The 20,944-nt window shown below is 40.1% G+C and overlaps 2 protein-coding genes across 2 annotated transcripts; one reads left to right on the plus strand and one right to left on the minus strand.

The window, feature by feature from the left end:
- LOC308350037 (olfactory receptor 52D1-like) lies at positions 1 to 957 on the minus strand (the record flags this gene model as incomplete). Its single annotated transcript, XM_080815037.1, has 1 exon — positions 1 to 957. The coding sequence occupies one exon, from the start codon at positions 955 to 957 to the stop codon at positions 1 to 3; it is 957 nt and encodes a 318-aa protein (XP_080671163.1).
- Positions 958 to 11,952: 10,995 nt separating this feature from the next.
- Positions 11,953 to 12,900, plus strand: LOC308350065 (olfactory receptor 51I2-like; the record flags this gene model as incomplete). Its single annotated transcript, XM_080815065.1, has 1 exon — positions 11,953 to 12,900. The coding sequence occupies one exon, from the start codon at positions 11,953 to 11,955 to the stop codon at positions 12,898 to 12,900; it is 948 nt and encodes a 315-aa protein (XP_080671191.1).
- Between the last annotated feature and the right edge of the window lie 8,044 nt (positions 12,901 to 20,944).

Raw genomic sequence — 20,944 nt, forward strand, 5'->3', positions numbered from 1 at the left:
TCACACTGAGCCCTTCCTCAAGTGGAGCAGTCTCAGAAGTCGACTCTGAATCTCCTTGGTCCTAGCCCCATAGATGATTGGATTGAGCACAGGAGGCACCAGAACATAGAGGTTTGCCAGAAAGATGTGCACATTCTTGGGGACTCGGTGTTGCCCAAAACGGTGGGTGAGGAAGGAGAAGAAGGCAGGAATGTAGAAGACCAAGATGACTCCAAGGTGGGAACCGCAGGTACTCAGAGCCTTGTGCCTGGCATCTTGAGATGGCAGGCGGAAGACAGCATGGAGGATAAAGCCGTAGGAAATGGCAATGAGGATGGAATCCAGACCCACGGCCAGCAGAGCCACAGTCAGCCCATAGACAATATTGACAGTGATGTTGGCACAGGCCAGGCGAGCGATGCCCATGTGCTCACAGTATGTGTGTGCCATGACACGGTGACCACAGTAAGGCAGTCGCCTCAGCAAGAAGATGAATGGGGAGACAACGGCTATACTCCGGAGTATACCGGCAAGGCCAATTCTGCCTATGATGGTATGGTTGAGAATGGTTGTATATCTCAGTGGGTTGCAGATAGCCACGTAGCGATCAAAGGCCATGGCAAGAAGAACTGAGGACTCTAGAGCATAGATAGAATGGACACAAAACATCTGTGCCAGGCATCCACCAAAGGAAATCTCACCAGCATGGAGCCACAAAATGGCTAATGTCTTGGGCATCGTGGTAGAGCTGAGAGCCAGGTCAGTGAGTGAGAGAAGGCACAGGAAGAGATACATGGGTGCATGAAGAGCCCGGTCTGTCACAATGACCAGGATGAGAGCAGCATTCCCAGCCAGAGCTACCAGATACACAGCACAGAAGGGAATAGCAATCCAGACGTGGGCCCACTCCAGCCCTGGGATCCCTGTCAGGAACAGAGTGGCTGGGAGACCATCATCACTGAGGTTGGAAGCTGCCATTCTGCATGGAAATAAAGGGCTCTATCCAAGGGGTGATTGTATGACTGCCCTCTCACATCAGGGTTTTGGTTCATTCACATAAAATGATGACCCTTCTCTGAAACAATCTTGTTTAGGCTGAGAAAAACATATATTGTTTTTAACTTGTTCCAAATCTTAAAATACTGTAGCACATATAATCCATTGTTTTAATCTATTTTCTATAGTCAACATTTATTTTTTGATTTCCACATTCCAAGAGCCAACCATACCTACCAGAATCTTTGTAGGATACCTGCGCCCCTAAACATTAGTTGTAATCTGTCACAAAAATGTTGCTGAACCTTGAGAAAAATCTTTTCTCTTCTCTGGACAGTCTCCAAGTATGAAAAATAATGAGTCTGGAATCCTAGTCATGGCTTTTCTGTGTATTCACTATTTAACATTGGATAAGTTCCACAATATTTTTGATACTCAATTTTCTTATTTATAAGTTGGAAATGACAACACCTGGCTTCCTTATCTCACATGATTTTTGGGGGGGTAGGAAAGCCTTAGGTATATGGTAGGATTAAAATGTTTGGACACCAAAAATAATGTCCTTCTCATTTGTGCAAGCTCTTTTTCCTATAGTCATATTTTGGAGTGATAGAGAGTATTATAATTATTCTACATCTGTTTTATCAAGGGGAAGTCCAAGTTCAGAGAAATAAACTAATGCAGTTCAGATCACAAAATGTGTTACTGTCAGAATGAAGTTACATCTCACATCTCCCAATTCAAAGTTTGGTGTTTTCACCTCACAGCAGCCTCACTTATATGGCCAATACTTGAATTCTTTTCCTTGACAGATAACTCTAAAATCAGTATCTAATGCGGCAAACCCTTTACTCATTATCTGGACTTCAAAGAGGCAGATACTAGTGAAAGCTCCTCCTATTTGCCTGGGGACTCTCAGTGATGGCCACAGGCCCTGGAGGAAAGAAACATGGGTGGGGGAGTGGAGAGCTGGAGTCAGTACCACCTTCTCCTGTTCTCCCTTCCCAGCCTATTCTCGCCAGAAAAGGAAGATTTGCAAAGACTACTGTAAGGAAGTCACTACTTTGTGAGCTACTCTGACACTATGTATGTACCAGAAAGCCTAGGTCCAAACAAGGTTGTTTTCCAGAGGAACAATGTGAAAAAGACACTAAGCTGGAGGAACACTCTGGGTGGAATGCAGGCATCCTTCCAAATTCATCCTGCTTGGCCTTTGCTCTGGGTCACTATGATGCCTTGGAGACCTAGACTTTAATAATTGAACTCTGAGTTCTTTCTGGCACATATTCTTTTTTCTGTAATTTGATTTCAAAATCATACCTGTGTCAGGTGACATTTGTTTACAAGTTGAGCATGCTGAAGCTGGCGTTCTGTGTCACCTGTGAGCATGGGGCTATGTGGAGAGTACTTCAGGGATGTGAAAGCTGTGTTCTTGTGCAGCATGGATGGATGTGATTTGGAGGATGATCAGGGCTGAGTGTGGAATCTGCGTTCAAAAGTCTGATCTTCCTTCACTTTTGTGAGATCATTGAGGTCTTCAGCTTGGTTCTGACTTCCATGTTCCTCTGGTCAAGAGATTTGATAAGTGGTGTTATTTATTGACTCTCTCTGATGCTAATTATGAAAACCCAAGGCTGTTTGCTCTAGAGATTTGATCCATGGTGCTCATTCTTAGGGAGACAATAGGGCGGGGTTGAAAAAAGAGAAAGAAATGAGGAAAGAACATTTCCCTAGGAAATTTTCAAGGAAAGTAGCAATAAAATCTATTAAGTTTTATGTTTCTCTTCTCCTACTTTCCCTTTTCTTTCCTTTTCTTCCTTTTCTCTGTTATCCCCCCTTAATTGTGGTATCTCTCTGAATTTATATATATAGTGGCCCATGGTATTCTGTGTACACATGGCATCATCAATGCTATATGTAAATATGGTGGTAAGACACGGTGGTGGAGAGGCTCAGGCTCCACTATCCCATCAACCTTCATAATTTAAAGAACAAGTTACTAAGAATTTTAAGAACATGGCAGTAGAATATTAAACCGAATACAGGACCTTCTGAGCATAGGCGTTATGTTTCACACCCACAGAGCTTGCCCTAGGAGTGAAGCCATCAGTTCTCTAGTCAGATGCACTCAGATCCTTTGACATTACCACATCTATCAAAGCCTTCACACAAAGGGTTCCATCCATCCATCAAAACCTTCAGAGTGCTGCACTCTTTTCCCTTGTTTATACTTGTTTCCTCTCAATTTTTTTTTTAAGATTTATTTATTTGAGAGAGAGAGCAAGGACACACAAGAGAGGGGGGGAGGGGCAGAGGGAGAGAGAATCTCAAGCAGACTCCATGCTGAGCAACAGCCCCATGAAGGGCTCAATCCCATGAACCCATGATCACGTCCTGAGCTGAAACCAAGAGCCAGACACTCAATCTACTGAACCACTCTGGCACCCCTCTTCTCGTGTTAATACAAAGCAGTGGTCTTCAAAAATTTTTGCCCAGATAATTTCCAAAAGAATTTTTCAATAGTATATACTCCCTCAAAAATGTTAAATTGACATCAAAAATTGTCATTTACTATTTAAATATTAGAAAAAATATAATATACAGTATAGTGTGAATATTGATTTTTTTTTTTTTAAGATAAAAATACCACATCAGTCTTTAAGTGTATCCTATGGAATATAGACAGTCTTGAAATTTTCTTCCCCTCATTTATTATCCATATAAAAATACATGAACAAATGACTAAGTTTTCCATAACTGTCATTCATATATAATATATACATCTATATATATGAATGAAATGAATGAATGAAAAAATGAATGCATATATATATATATATATTTTTTTTTTTAGAGAAAGAGAGAGCATGAGTGGGGGTGGTGTATGGGGTAGAGGCAGGTGGAGAAGAGAAGTCAAAGCAGACTGTGCACTAAGCGTGGAGCCAGATGTGGGGCTCAGTGTCATGACCCTGATATCTTGACCTGAGCTGAAATCAAGAGTTGAATGCTTAACCTACTGAGCCACCCAGGCTCCCTGTAACTGTTATAAATTTAACATTAATGCTTTGTCTACTTGAAGTTGGTCCATTTTCCTACATATTAATTTTTGTACTTAAAAATCTTGTGGTGATCTCCCTTCTTTCCTTGTTTGCAGTAAAAATGTATATGCAAATTGGAATTATTTATTTTATTTTCTTCAATCATTAGGTTCTGAGTGTTAAAATGTTGTACAATTACAGTTATTTTAAGTATGCATTAATACAAGCAATATAGAGAAGCTTCAATTTCATGAATTATTATGCATAAACTTATTTTTTTATTTTTTTTATTTATTTGACAGAGATCACAAGTAGGCAGAGAGGCAGACAGAGGGAGAGAGAGGGAAGCAGGCTCCCCACTGAGCAGAGAGCCTGATGTGGGACTCGATCCCAGGACCCTGAGATCATGACCTGAGCTGAAGGCAGCGGCTTAACCCACTGAGCCACCCAGGTGCCCTAAACTTATTTTTTAAAACAAAGTTTTTAATAAGATTGATGGGGGTTTTCTTATTATTCCTTCAGGGAATTTATATATTCAAAAATCAATATTGATGGTATGAGACAAGGTTCACCCTTAGTTATCTCCATTTAACTTCTATTAAACTAAGTTCTAGGAACCCTTGTTTTTAAATCAATAGCTATGAGTGTAAGGAGTTTGAATTGCCTGGCACACTGACTTAATAGAGATTCAGTAAGTGCTGGAATCAATTTCTGCTGAAAGAAAGGAGATTCTGCTTTAGAAGCTTAAAGGAGAGTGCCCAAAGAGCTGGGGCCAAGACCTTCAAGAATGGGCCACCAGAAGCTGGCTCTGGTATATGTGAGTTGTATGACAAGGATGTTTGGAGGTAAGTGTAGAAAAAAATGCTACAAACTGGAACCAGCTGCTTTTATAAGAATCAACTGCTGTTGCCAAGGATAAAACAGTTGCTTGGGTGATAAGACGGAAGCAGAAAGCTAACAGGAAAAGTAAATCCCTTCTCTCAGCTTCTAGTCAGCTCCTAATGCCTCCTATTGGCACAGCCTAACAATATATTTAATTTTAGAATTTTCAGATACTGCCAAAATACTATAATCTAAAGCCACCTATTATTCTTAAAATAAAATGTATAAGGCAGGGAAAGCAAACACTAGCTGCTATGTGGTGATGTAACTGATAAAGTGGCTTGCTCCGAGTCAGTTACTGAAATTTTCCCTTTACTTGCTGCTTAGGAGCCAGAGCAGAACACAAAAAAGCATGAAATTGAATTTCAAATGTTTACTTTTCAGATAACTGAATTTTTATAACTAAGTTTATAATCATAATCTGAAGAAAGTTAAAATCAATATCATAAAGACTGATCTTTTTTTACCAGAGATTTTTTTTTTCTGGCAATTTAGGCTTTGTTCTTCCATCAAACTAGCTCCTTGGTATCTATTCTGGACCAATATTATCATCTAGCTTCTCTGATGGTAGCCCTAGGACTACCTAATACTTTAGAAAAAAAATCACAAATAGCCACAAAGTAACACAATGTGAATATGCAGCTTCATACTTCAGCTTTACCAAGCTATTACTCTATTTGATACAGTGAATTTTCTCTATCATTCCCCTAAACTGCCATTTCAAACACCCACTCCTCTCTTAGAACTTGCTGCACCACTTATAATAAGCAGGCAGAATATTTAGATTTTGGTGACTACTTATGAGAAATGCATGAGAGAAAGGACGTGTGGAATGATGGTTAGGTTTTAGCCTTAGCTATCAAAGTCATGCCACTCACTGAGAAGAGGAAAAGGAAAAAGTTTACATTCATATATTGGACTTTTTGATCTTAAAGTTCCTATGAAACAGCCAATTGAAGATGCCAAGCGGTCAGCTGGAAACAAGAAGTAAATTAGAGCAGAATACACAGATGAATTGATTAGTGTGTTTCAAAGATATGAAAATCTGATTTTTCTTCCAAGGTCATGCAGAGTGATTGCACAGAGTCAAAACTGAAGCTAGCTTAGGAAAGAACCATGGATAATGTTAATATTTAGGAGAGAATAGAGGGAGAGCCAATCATAAAGGAAACTGAAGAGAGGCACTGGACATAGGTAGATGACCTGGAAAGAGTGACATGACTGATCCAAGAAAGGAGAAAAAAAATTAAGAAAGAAGCGAGGGGGCACCTGGGTGGCTCAGTGGGTTAAAGCCTCTGCCTTCGGCTCAGGTCCTGATCCCAGGGTCCTGGGATCGAGCCCCGCATCAGGCTCTCTGCTTAGCGGGAAGCCTGCTTCCTCCTCTCTCTCTCTGCCTACTTGTGATCTCTATCTGTCAAATAAATAAATAAAGTCTTTAAAAAAGTTAAAATTAAAAAAAAATAGAAAAAGAAGCGAGGTTGACTGTCTCTGGACTGAGAGTCTATTGTATTTAGTAATGCTGAGATCAGCATTGACATTGGAAGCATAGTTTTGTGGTGTGACATCACTAAAATACAGTCCATTATGGAGTTAATAAGGAATAAGAAAGAAGAGATGGTGAGAAGAGGGGTGGCCTATGCGTGGGTCGGTTAGTGGTCACAATGTAGCCACTTTCCCCAAGCTGTAGAAAGCCCACTTCTCCCTATAAGACTTGAGGAATAGAAGGGATTGAACGTTGCAGCTAAAAAAGATAATAGGTCAGAAGAAGCAGAGGGATGAGTTAAGACCAATACCTAAAGAACTATGCATGTCCCCATCATTGTTTAGCTTTTAAACTAAGGGAGATCTGTTTTGAAGAGCTAAAGCAGAAAGATTCGGGTATTTAAAAATCACTCTGCCAATGGAGGGAAAGAATGGCTGAGTCCTGGCAGATTTGGTGCAGGGGCCAACAGAAGTCTGTTTTGGGAATTCAGATATTGAAGGTCTGCTCTTGGGCAGATATGGTATCATGAAATGGCAAAGCAATTTGAAGAAATGTTATAAGATGTGACAACTAATCAGACAACATGGTTGAGACAAAATAGTTAATGATGCGTAGAAATGTTCAGGCCATGGCTGATAATGTCAGTACCCTTAATAAGAAATCAGGGGAAAGAAAATAGTGGGCCTTTGACTGTCCTTCCTTGGTAAAATCAGAAGACCCCTTTTGGTTTTTATTGTCCACGCCTGAGCACTCCCCAAAATACTGTGCTGACTGGAAACAGTGTCTCAAATTCCCATGCTGTCTGCTTTCTCTATACAAATCTAGATTAACAGAGAAAGTGTGGTAATGTAAGGGGTAAACATCTAGGCCAATAGAAAAGAGTGAACAGTTCACAAGTAAACCCACACATCTATGGTCAATGGATTTTCAACAATGGTATTAAGATTGCTTAATGGGTAAATGCAATCTTTTCAACAAAGGTTGCTGGGATAATTGGATAGCCACATGAAAAAGACTGAAGTGGGACCCATCTCTCAACTTACATATAAAAATTAACTCAAAATTAAAAAAAAATTGGAGTGCCTGTGTGGCTCTGTTGGTGAAGCATCTACCTTTGGCTTGTGTCAAGTTCCCAGGGTCTTGTGATTGAGCCCCACATCAGGCTCCCTGCTCAGTGGGGAACCTGCTTCTCTCTCTTTCCCCTGCTTATGCTCTCTCTCTCTCTGTCTCTCTATCCCTCTCAAATGAGCAAAAAAAACTTAAAAAAAAGGAAAATTTAAAAAATTAACTCAAAATAGATAAAAAAATCTAAATGTAAGGTATAAAACTTAATACCCTTAGGAGAAAACTTAGGTGTATTAGACAATGGTTGTTTTGATATAATACCAAAAGCACAAGTAACCAAAGAAAAAATACATAAATTGGACTTAATAAAAAACCAACAACAATAAATCTTTTGTGCTTCTAAGGGTGATGAAAACATTCTGCACTTAGGTATTGATGATGACTGCACAACTTTCCAAATACACTAGAGATCACTGACTTGTACACTTAAAAACTGAATTTTATATGTATTATATGTACATATATACATATACACATATATAATATATATAACTTGCTATTATCATATAAATATATATGCTATATATTATCATATAAATATATATGCTATGTCATATAAATATAACATATATATTTATAACTATAACAAATATATATATATAGTAACAAATATATATAACAAATATATATAACTATAACAAATATATATAAATATGGTAATATTTAAAATATGTATGGTAATATATAATATATAAATAAATAAATATAATAGCAAATATGTGTGTGTGTGTGTGTGTGTGTATAATATGACAATAGCAAAGTTTTAAAAAGGAAATCATAAAATCATGTAATCTTTGAAACTTGGAAGTTCATCTGCCTGGGACCCAGCTGTTTACGTGACACCATAGGTGCAACACCATACCTAAAGCAGATGTAAGCCCTTTGGCTAGGGGTACTGAGGAAGGGGACAGGCTTGTCTCCCAGATAGTTGCCAGTGGCAAGCCAGATGTTTACAGTCATAGGATGAAAAAGAATAGTTTTTATTTATTTTATCCTTTTTTTTTTCCTTCTGTGTTCTCTAGTTGTTTTTGAGGGAGGTTGCACAGAGAAAGGCAAAGATAAGAAAGGTAATCAAATATGAAAGAAAGGATAAATGGGGAAAAAGATAAAGATGGTAGTGATTAACAGGTATGTGATGTATGTTCCAGGGGCACTGCTGGATAAAAATTTTTATTAGGTTTTCTGAAAATGTTAAGTGAATAAGTGAACAGTCTATATATTTGGATACAGCCCTGCCACTCAGTGCTATTATAACTTTAGACTAATTTAATCTCTTAGCACTCATTTTTCTCATCTGTACAATGGGAAGTAAACATTTCTGGCTCCTGGGTGGCTTAGTTCGTTAAATGTCTGCCTTCAGCTTGGGTCATGATCCTAGCATCCCAGGACTGAGTCCTGCATCTGGCTCCTTGCTCAGCAGGGAACACGCTTCTCCCTCTGCCTGCTGCTCCCCCTGCCTGTGCTCTCTCTTTCTCTCTGTCAAAAATATAAATAAAATCTTAAAAAAAAAAAAAAGAAGTGAACATTTCTTTCTAAGTGTGATTGTCAGAATAGAACAAGACAAGGCTCATAAAGTTCTTGGAGTTTAGGGAACATTGTAAATGCCCAGTATCATTGATGACTATTACATTTCTATCCCTACATTCTGCCTTCTGAAAGTCCCCTAAGAAGAGAATCCTGGAATGGAGACTTATTATGGGGTAAGGAAACCTTGGAACTGAGGATCCGGAAGCTTGAGTTATATTCTTAGCTTCCCAGTTACTAGCATTGGGACCTCTGGTGCTCACTCTCATCATCTGCTAGAGCTATCTTAAAACCCATCCTTAAGAGGATCTCAGAAGCCATGAAGACATGGTGTGAGGACAGGTAAGCCCTGCTCAGCTGGGAGGAGAGGAAGTGTTGCCTTGGCCTTGGCAGTCAGATCTGAATCTCCCATGGGAATAGACAGCAAGCAGAGTCCACTGGGATTCTGCTGTGAGGAACCTATTCCCAGCAGGGTTTGACTGGGGGATATTAAGGGCTTACCGTAGGGCAGCCCTCCACTGCTCAGAGCCTGGTAGGTAGGTAGCTCCTGTGAAATGTGGTGTGTGTAGGGTCTTCGACAGACTTGGCCTAGCTTGGGGAAAAGAAAGGCCATCCTCATGGAACACTCGGGGCATCGCCTGTGATGTTCTCATTATTCTCAAGAGGTGTTCTTGGCCTTATGTCTCTTCTTTCTTCCTCTCCGTGTTTAATGTTCTTGTGACTGTCTCTCTAAAATTCCTTCTCTGGTCTGTCATTCCCCTTCCCTCACTTGACTCTCCCATTTCCATAGCATTTCCTCTATATTCTTTATCCCCTTCTCTCTGTCACTTCCCTGCCCTTTGGTCTTTCCTCTTTCTCTTTACCATGTCTCTCTTCATCCTCTGGCCCACTTTCTGCTTTGTATGAACTCTGAGAAAGCAAGGAACAGAGTACAACACTCAGCTGAACTCTAATATCTCTAATTAGGACAGGAAGGAAGTACTGAAACTGGCCTTCTGCAGCAGGAGGCTCTTACTTAAGACAATTTTAGACTTCCTTAGAGTGGAACATATGACAGGATGGATCGAAATCCAGGGGTGGGTGCTCAGGAAGGGAGTGACCCATGGTATCTCCTTAAGACCATCTCCTCTAAAATCCTCATTCAGTTTCTTTGTGTGGTTCTAATGAGAGCTTATTATAATTATAATGTGCACAGTTTCCAGGGCTTATCTGGTTCATCCTCTTACCTCTTCCAGTCCAGGCCTGGGGCTCAGCATCCTCAGCCTTCAGCAGCGGTTCTCTGAAACTTTGTCCCAGACCCTTAATCCCTTTAGCAGGGAATTTCTCTCTGGTTTCTAATCTGATTGTTCATTGATGTAAGGCTGGCTTTATGTGAGAGAGAAAGCAAGTTCCCACCGACCCCAAAGATACATACAATAACAAATTACTCAGTGGTGAGTAATTTAATTCAACTAACCATGAGAGAGCTTCTAACACCTGAATTCCAAAACTAACAGGTGAAGCCACTTATCACAGAGTATGCAAGGGGTTTTGGACATTATGAAATATTCCTAAATGTAGCTCCCTCCCCAGATGGTTATTTCTGAAATTCCACAGTAAACAAGAAAGATGACAAATGTATAGATTATCCTTTATCACCCCACTTCACAACCCCACCCCTTTTTTATCATCCCCCCTCACAACCTCATTTGGGCTGGTGTAAGGCAGTGTTTCTCATTTTCTACTCCTATTGAATTTTGACAGACTCTGCGATGAAAAGCAATGGTCTGTTACAGAAATGAAAGAATGCTATTCTTTAACAACTCATAGGAAAAAAATAAGGTAATGGAAAGAATGTTTTTAGCATTACAGTTTTTCTCTCTTAATAATTCTCAAGATTTTGCAAATTGACTTCTGCTTGTCTGTAACAAAAGCTATTATGTGATAACAAGTATTTTAAAAATATATATTTAATATAAATACATTCAATGACTTTTGTGCTTTTGTAAAGCACAATGTACTATTTATTTTCCACCTAAACATGCTTTTAAAATAATAACTTTCCAATAATAACAATAATAGGAGTACTTCTATAATGCTTACTGTGGACAGAACCTGTTTCAAGTTCAAGTTCTCTCTGTCACCCTCTCTCTGTTTCCCTCTTTCTAGCTTACATAAGCCTGTATCCTCATGCATATGGCAACCCTCTTTTACCCCTTTCTTAAAAGTAAAGAAACTGGGGAAGAGAGTTTAAGAAATTTACTGAATGTCAGTGGAACACAAACCCAGGGTGTTCTGGTGCCATGCTCTTAATTAGTATTCTCTGATGCCTCTTGAGAAATTTTGATTTTCCAGGGGTCCTGCATGGATGCTTTCGGTGTGGTATGTGAGCTGTAGATCATGTAATCACCTCAGGGTGGAGACTGGATTAGTGAAATCTAATTCAAGCCATATAACTGCTTTCTAAGAAGACCTGGACGAATTCTTTTTCCTTTTTTGGATACTTGGTTCCTCATATGTCAGACTGGATGTAAGAGTGGGCATCTGTTGCAGAGTAGCTAATATCATGGCTATGTAAGTTTAGGTGTTTGGAGGAGAGCTGTGATAATGATTACATGGAAGGCATCCAGAGGGCTACTGATGAGACTTAATGAGCTAGTCAACCACCCTGAAGAACAGTTAGCCTACTCTTTTTCTGAAAGATGTCTAAGAAAGAAGTCTTTCTTTCAATGGCCAGCATTTTATGACTTCCTCCTCATCCTCCCAGTGTATTTTAGAAATAAAATCTATGTGTAATCACAATTTATAACCTTTATGTTGTTTTTCCTTCCTAGGAACAACGGTAGTCTTAGACACAAGTTATAATTTCATATATATATATATGAATATATATATTCTTATATATAAAAAGTTGGACCGGCTGATAACAAACATCCCCAGCTTCTCATGAGTAACTTCAGAATCAATGTCTCTGATGCTCCCAGCTTTATCCTGACGGGCTTCCCAGGAATGGAGGCCATGGAGTCCTGGCTATCCTTCCCTCTCCTTTTGCTCTATGCTGTCTCCATTGTGGGAAACACCTTGATCCTCCTCATTGTTAAGGAGGAGCAAAGCTTGCACCAGCCCATGTACTACTTCTTGTCTCTCCTTTCAGTCAATGACTTGGGAGTATCTTTTTCCACATTGCCGACTGTGCTGGCTGCCCTCTGCTTCCGTGTCCGGGTGATTTCCTTTAATGCCTGCTTGGCCCAAATGTTTTTTATCCACCTTTTCTCTTGGACAGAGTCTGGCATCCTTCTGGCTATGAGTTTTGATCGCTATGTGGCCATCTGTAACCCCCTGCGCTATGCTACAGTGCTTACTAGTGCCCGCATTGTGGCAATGGGTCTGTGTACTGTCCTCCGAAGCTTTGCCCTCATCCTAGTCTTTCCACTGCTGCTGCACAGACTGCCCTTCTGCCACCCCAAGAACGTCCTCTCCCATGCCTACTGCCTTCACGTGGATATGATTAAGCTGGCGTGTACTGATGTCTCCCTCAATAGCCACTACGGGCTGTCCATTGTGCTATTCACTTTTGGCCTGGACTCCACACTCATACTCATCTCCTATGTACTAATATTGCGATCAGTGCTTGCCATCGCCTCCCGAGAGGAGCGCATCAAGACACTGAACACGTGCGTGTCCCACATCCTAGCTGTGCTCATCTTCTATGTGCCCATGGTGAGCGTGTCCATTGTACATCGCTTTGGTGCTGGCCTGCCTCATGCTGTTCATATCCTCATGTCTATTCTCTACCTATTTGTGCCTCCCATGCTCAATCCTATCATTTACTCCATTAAGACAAAGGAGATACGTCGCAGGCTCCTCAAGATGCTCTTTAGGGTTAAGTCCTGAGTCTCTGGTAGAGCTAGAAGCCCTGGAAAATTTGGTGTTGGAGTTAGAACCATTTAGACACGAGAGGGGCAGAGGATCAATCCCTACACTTTAAGTTATAGGGTCAATGATCAAACATGTAGTCTGGTATATTGGGTCAAGACCTGCCGAGAGTATCTTAGATCTTATCCATAAATCACTATTTCAATGCCTTTTAGACAGAGAAAAATGGTCTCCTTTCAAGAATAACCCAAAGAATGCCAAACATCACTCCAGAGGGAGATTATTTTCCAGAGGAGCAGGGAAATATCTTCAAGATGCTTGGTGACATGATACTTGGACTTCTGGTAATGGACCTGCACAATTCTGAAAAAGACCAGGACAAAGAGGGGATAATTATGGCCTAGATATCACATCTTTACCAGTATGCAAGTTTAGCTTGGGTGATTGGTTTCTGATGTTGCCAGGAGCCAGAGTTCTTCTCATCATGCTCTTTGAAAAATCAAGTTTTAGAGTTTGACAGCAGTGATAGTTAATATTACATATGAACTTGACTGGGCCACAAGGTTTCTAGATATTTGGTTAAACAATATTTCTATCTGTATCTATGAGGGTATTTCTGGATGAGATTAGCATTTGAACTGGTAAATTGAGTAAAGCGTATTGCCTTCCCCAGTGTAGGTGGGCTTGATTCAATCCACTGAATGCCTGAATTAAGTAAAAGTCCAAGTATGAAAGGAAGAAATCTCATTCTGATTGTCTCTAAGTACAGACATTAGTATTCTCTTGTTTTTGGTCTTAGGCTTGGCCTGAAACTTTAATCATTGATTTTCCTGGTTTTCAGGTCTTTACCTCTGGACTGGAACTATCACGTCTCCTGGGTCTGGACTTCTGGGTCTCTATAATTGTGAGAGCCAATTCCTTATAATAAATATAATAAATATCTTTATACACACATCTTATTGGTTCTGTTTCTCTGGAAAGTCCTGACTAATCCAACAGCTACAATATTTAAATACTAAACATTAGACTTTAGGATTCCTGGTATGTTCTCTTCACATGGGAAATCCTGAAATATGTAGGCACGTGGCTCTGCCAACCTTCACTGAACTTCACAGTCCTGTTTTTATCTCTCTGCCATGATATTTCCTTCTTTTATATCTATCTGCTTTCCCGTCATGGAATCTGAGCTCCTTAAAGCAGCAATTCTGTCAACAACTTTGTCCATATACATCAGACAGACTTAGGCCCTCCATTCAGATAATGTCTGATGATGCTAGAGAAATAATGAAAGAGTAAGTGAAAAATGGTTGAATAAATAATGATGAATGAATAAGAGAAGAAAATCATAAGTGAGTAAGTTACTGAATGAATGTAAGAACTAATAATACATTTTCTTTTTTTAAAGTAGTTTCCATGTCCAGCATGAAGGCCAGTGTGGGGTTTGAACTCACAACCCTGAGATCAAGACCTCAGCTGAGATCAAGAGTCGGAGGCTTGACCAACTGAGCCACCCAGGCACCCCATAATACATTTTCTTAAATCAGAATCTCATGTCAGGAAACACTTCCTTCCCCTCTCTACCTCATAATTCTCTCTATGGAGGGAAGTGTAAATTAGAGATGACATCTTTTTTTTTTCCCTTTTTTTTTCATTCCTCCAGCTTTATTGATATAGTTGAAATTGACATATTATATAAGCTCAAGGTATACAATATGATGATTTACCGTATGTACATATTGTGAAAACATGACCACAGTAAGGTTACTTAACCCATCCAGAGAGGTGACTTCTTGAGTAAATGGACTGCATCTCTCAGTTTTAATTTTCTTTTTTTTTTTTTAAGATTTTATTTATTTATTTGACAGACAGAGCTCACAGGTAGGCAGAGAGGCAGGCAGAGAGAGAGAGAGGTAGAAGCAGCTCCCTGCTGAGCAGAGAGCCCAATGCAGGGCTCGATCCCAGGACCCTGGGACCATGACCCGAGCCGAAGGCAGAGGATTTAACCCACTGAGCTACCCAGGTGCTCCTCAGTCTTAATTTTCTTATCTGTAAAAATGGGATACCAATCTTTGATTTATCTACCTCATATGTTTGTTTTGAAGAGTGAGTAAAATAAACTGCTCTAAAAATTGTAAAATGATACATATAATTTATTTACTCATATTATTTGGATTCACCAAGAATAAATACAAAATTCAGTGTTTAGCTTCAAAGCATCATGAATATGAACCAGAGTCTGAATAAATATTTCATCTAAGATTTTTCATGGGCCCTAAGTAGCACTCTTTTATATCTGCTTTATGACTCCACTGTACTCGGAATGTTCTTTAATCATATCCATTAATTTGGGTAGTTTGTAAGACTGTAAACAGACTTTAAACAAACTCCACCAGACTGTAAACAACTTATGCCCAGGAACTTATTTTATTCATGTTTATACTCTTCAGTCTCTAACATAGGGCCTGAAATATACCAGACACATCCAAAAAAGTTAAGAAATGAATTCATAAGTGATTATATTTGTATTTATTTACATACTAACTATCTCTTTATATTTCAATGGCTTACCATATCCTAAAATATTTACTCTAAAATAGATAATAATTTTATCAAAGAACAATTTTGTAGGAAGACTTTCATTTGTTCAGAATCTAAATACCATATGAATTATGGATATGACCAGAGTAAATAAAGAATAAATTGTACTTGAAATTTTTAAGCATTTCACAAATGTACCTTGCATATTTATACTGCTCAGACCTTACATACTGTAGGGAGGATGGGCCCATAGAAATTTTAATAGAATGCCAGCACTGTACCTGAACTTTATCATGTGGGCAAAAAAAAAGTTTTTTTTTGAAACACTGTTGCTATTTAATGATCTTGGTTCTGTCACAAATATGACTTACAATGAGGTTATTGCCTTAATAAGTGGACAATATTCTTTCAGTGATAAATACCTTTGCTTTCTTCTTTAAATCTGAAGGACTTTGAAATTATTTGGCTCATTTATGTACTTGTGACAAGCTCTCTGTGAACATCTGGGCTATTTTCCACATCACGTTCTAGAAATAAAAATACTTAGTATTCTTCTCTTGGACTAAGATATCTCTTGGACTTCTCTTGGACTAAGATACCTGCCTAGTCTAAAAGAACCTCAGTAGATATTTGCTGTCTATGTCTTCTATTTAGTCCATTAAAGAGAAGATTCATGACTGCCTGAATATGTAACTTGCCAATATGGATGTAAGTACTTCTCAGACTGTGGCCTAGTTTATTAATGAGAGCTGTGATTACACCAACACTCTCACCATCACAGGGCTCTGGTTATCCAGGTCATCAGATACATCCAATCTGAGTCCTTAGCTTTTTTAATCTCTTCCTACGATGCAATTTCTACTGCTTGGAAAGTTGTGTGGTTTCTTATTCCATTCTTTTCTTTTCTTTTTTTTTTTTTTAAGATTTATTTATTTATTTATTTGTTTATTTGTTTATTTTAGAGAGAGAGAGAGAGAAGGAGTGGGCATGGGAGAGAGCATGAGGGGCATAGGGAGAGAATCTCAATCAGACTCCTTGTTAAGCAGAGAGCCCCATGTGTGCTCCCTCTCACAACCTCCGAGATCATGACCTGAGCTGAAACCAATAGTCGGATGCTCAACTACTCAGCTACCCAGGCATCACATCTTATTTCATTATTTTAGAACTATAACACGAATTGCAAAACTAGAGTCACCCACTTGTTATGGGCTGGAAGTTCGTCCAAGAGCCCTCCAGTCTGTGCATCTGCTTGGAAGTAAATGGCAGGATATTTATTTTGTGGAACAGAAGGTGAAGGCAAAATCCACCTTGGTGCTGGTTCATGGAGAACCTCCTGGACACATACATTGGAGAAGTGCAGGGCATGGGAGGTATCTCTGAGTGAGATCTGAGTCCTAGATGGGGTTATTTGACCATCTGCCCTTGTACATGATTGTGGAAACTTTGGTGAGGTCCCACAGTCCCTTCTGTGCTTAACTCCCTCTGGTTCTAGACAGCACAGCTCACACTGCTGTTTGAGAATATGTGGGGTGCTATACCTCAACCTCATAGAGTATTTCTGGTGTCTGAAGTTCAAGGAACAGATCATGAAACTCCAGTCTATAGCCAGTGAATCAGAAGCACAGGTAACAACCCTGGCTTGCTACTGGCATCGGAAGTAAAGGGCAGTTTTATGGGACTGAGCCTTCCACCTTGGATCTGAGGTTGTCTCTAGGTAGATAGCATCAGAAATGAGTTAAATTGTAGGACACCGAGCTAATGTCAGAGAGTTGCTTGGATATTGGTGGAAATCCTCCCCCCACCCCACATATATGCAGTGCAATTGCTACTAAACATTTAGGGTGCTTAGCACAATGTATGGCACAGGGTTTCTCTACAGAGAAAAGAGAGAAAGACAATATTGCATAGAAATGAAAAAGTGGTATGCAACTGAATAAGAATACCTTCCTAAGATAAAGTATGAAGAAGAAAGACCCCCTCCACCCCCAGCAAACAAATATGGAGTTTGGAAAAAAAAAATGTAATCCAGGAAGTGGAATTCTAACCCCAAGAGAAAAGAAGGACAAATTCCTTGCTGCTGTCTGCATAAGAGACTTGAGAACCAACAGAACAGAGGGCTTCAGGGAGAAGTTACCTAGAAGATCAAAAATCATTTAATAATTAAATTCTGCATATGAGTGAAATCATATGGTATTAACAGATAAACAAAGGGGAAAGGAAGGAAAAATAAAATAATACAAAACAGAGAGGGAGGCAAACCGCAAGCAAGTCTTAACTATAGGAAACAAACTGAGGGTTGCTGGAGGGGAGGTGGATCGGGGAACGGGGTAACTGGGCATTAAGGAGGACTTGTAACGGCATGAGAGCTGGGTGTTGTATGCCATTACTTTCCTTTAGGGGATGACAGACGTTCATCAGGCAGATTATTTCAGTAGTGCTGATCAGGGGATTCCTGACTGACTGGCTTAAGATTCCATTCCCGGAACAGCAAATCTATAACTAAGCCTCTATTTGGTGGTGTGGGGCTTAACCTAGGTGACCCAATGTTGAGCACATTGTCTTGCTTTTAACATTACTTTCTCCTGTGGATAGCAATGCCATAGGCATCTCTCTTCTCCAAATTTCTTGGAGTCACAATTGAGGCTATTTATAGTCTGGTTTGATGGATTAATTTCTCACTAATATCCAACTTATTCATTAACCCTCCTAAGGCCTCTGTCTCCCATTCTCCTCCTCAATGTTGCTTCTCAAGCCCTCAGACCTGTGCAGGTATGTCATATCCAACAGAAATGAGCCTTCTTTTGTTCTTTCTCTGTCCTCTCGCTTCTGCCTGAGACTCACTGTATTTGTTTTGTATTGCAGCTCTAAGAAATTACCACAAACTGCAGCATCTGGAGGGCTCAGTCGATTAAGCATCTGCCTTTGGCTCAGGTCATGATCTCAGTGTCCTGGGATCAAGCCCCACGTCATGCTCCCTGCTCAGCTGGGGGTCTGCTTCTCCCTCTCCCTCTACCCCAGCTCATGCCCTTTCTCTCTCAAATAAATAAAATGCTTAAAAAAAAGAAAAAGAATAAAATAAATTATCACAAACAATAAAAAAATGAAAATTTCTTATGCCATAGTTTCTGTAGGTCAGAAATCCAGAAACTCTAAATGTTTTGGGTCTCTCAAAGCGATCACTGTGACGACAGGGCTGAGTTCTCTACTGAAGAGTCTGGGGAAGAAGCCGCTTTGAAGCTCATTTAAGCTGTTGGTTGAATTCAGTGCCTTATAAAAGTAGGACTGACGTTTCAAGTTCCTTACTATTAGTTAGGGGCTTGCATCTGCTCCTTAACATTGTCCACACTACTCTCATGCTATTCATTCTGCCCCCTCCAGTCATTGTGGATAGACCACCTCTCATTTTGAACTGACTTCTTCTGCCATATTTTTCTGGTTCTAGCCTGAGAAGGTTCCCTAATTTTAAGGACTCATGTAAATCAATTAGGTCTGCATGGATCACCTAAAGGGAAAAAAAAAATCCTTAAGGTCCATAATCTTAATTATATTTTCAAAGTCTTTTTGTCATGAGATGTGTATGTTCATAGGTACCAAACTTGGACATCTTTGTGGGGGACATTCTGCCTAGCACATTCCCTTAAATAATATTTGCTCATAATTTGAGAGTCAAGAGATGCACTTGAAAATCTTCTCTGACTGCCCTAGAATATTACAAATCCTCCTCCTTTGTTCTGCCCTACCTTGTGTCTTTTATCTTCAGTCACTGAAATACACATAAGTGTTTCCTTAGGAATCTTCCTAAGTGGACTATGAACTGCTATGCTAATTTATCTACACATTCCCCAAGACTAAAATCATGTCTACTATTGAATAAATGACTTGATTTATAATCACTTTTGTTACCATAACCTTATACCTTATACCATAGACCTAAATTTAGGGTAAGAATTGTGACCTTGTTTAAATGAAAAGACAGCATTTTTTTATATGGGAAATTAAAGAGCAAGAATTATGATAAAAGTCCAGTAGACACAGGATACTGATCAATCCGTGCATATTGATCGGGGTTTGGGTGGTTTCTTGACCTTTTCCCATGACCTTCCGTGTGACTGCAAGAAGGTACAGGAGGGGATTTGGTCTGACTTATCCACGAGTTGGAGTTTTGGGAAGTGATGACTGTACTTTCAGTCTGGTTCGTCCCAGACAATCATTAGGTATTCTGAGGGCTTCTTTCTAAACCCAACTTCTTTTACTGTCCTCCCAGGAAAACAAATGTAGATGTTCCATATTCCCAGCAGTCCATGAGTACCTGAGCTGATAGAAGCTCAAGGGACTTCCAGGTGGGGGCCTTATATTCTCAGGCCAGGGAGCTGGCGGACATAACTGGGTGGGGGTTGAGGCAAGGCACACAGAGCCCCCATTACCCTCTTCCTTCCTCTGCACCTTCTTTCTGTGGAGCTCTCGCAGGTATGTCAATGGGAGGGTCAGATACTTCAGTCTCAAGCCTTAAGGTGCTCTGCCCCTGAGTGGTATAATATGACCATCTGAAGGAGGAAACCTGTCCCTAATTTGAGTCAGGTTGTTTTCTTTCCTGTACATGTTCACCTTCATCACCTTCCCAGTTCTACATTTGCTAGATGTTGCTCTTGTTCTCTAAATCCTGCCATGCTTTCTGCTTTAGACATGACTTTCTCATCAGGCTATATCTGGATATAGATACTTTGATGTGAATAAGCACTTGCCAAATATCTGGCATAAGGGGAATATATAAAAAGATACTGGCTGCTTTGGAAGCCACTTGGCAGGACCTTACTTAGTGCTAAAAGACCCTATGATCAATCAAGGGCATCTGCACATTGCATGCAGAGACAAACAAACATGTTTAGGAAGAGTTTTCAGGTAGGGAAGATGAAGCAGCCCTAAAAATATGAAGAGAGGGGAAAATGCATCCTGTGAGGAAAGTTTAGAGGAGTCCTGAGTCAGATGGAGGTTTGGCAAAGGTAGATGAATGGCTGGAGGTGGGGGCAGAGAGCAGCTCTAGAACTCAGAGTTGCAAAGCCCTGAAAGTTTTCACACCTCTCCACTTTTGGATCCTCACAACCCCATTAGCTCAGTTTCTTGCATCTCTAGTTTACAACAAAGAAACTAAAAACCCAGAAGGGATCAGTGACTCAGGGGCTACGTCTCTTCTGTGAGACCTTGCACTAAAGCACAAGAGGGGCTCAATGACAAAATAGAGTCAGGGCTGAGTTCTTGGAGTTGGCGAGTCGGACGGTAAGGTAGAATTCACAAAGCTTTCATGGAGGCCAGGCAGAGAGATGGGCACAAAAGGAGATGCAAACTTATAGTTACAAGAGCTGTGGCAGGGAGACAAATTACTACTGCTGGCCATGACCAGCAAGTCTTCATGGCAGAGGGCATCACTGGTCCTGACCATGGAAGATGGATTGAATGGGTATGATCTCATGCTCAGGGCAGCCTTTGGGAGCTGAGGGGCTGCAGTTCTTATTTGGATAACGGAAAA

This window comes from Martes martes, assembly GCF_963455335.1.
Source record: "Martes martes genome assembly, chromosome: 10".
Lineage (NCBI taxonomy): Eukaryota > Metazoa > Chordata > Mammalia > Carnivora > Mustelidae > Martes > Martes martes.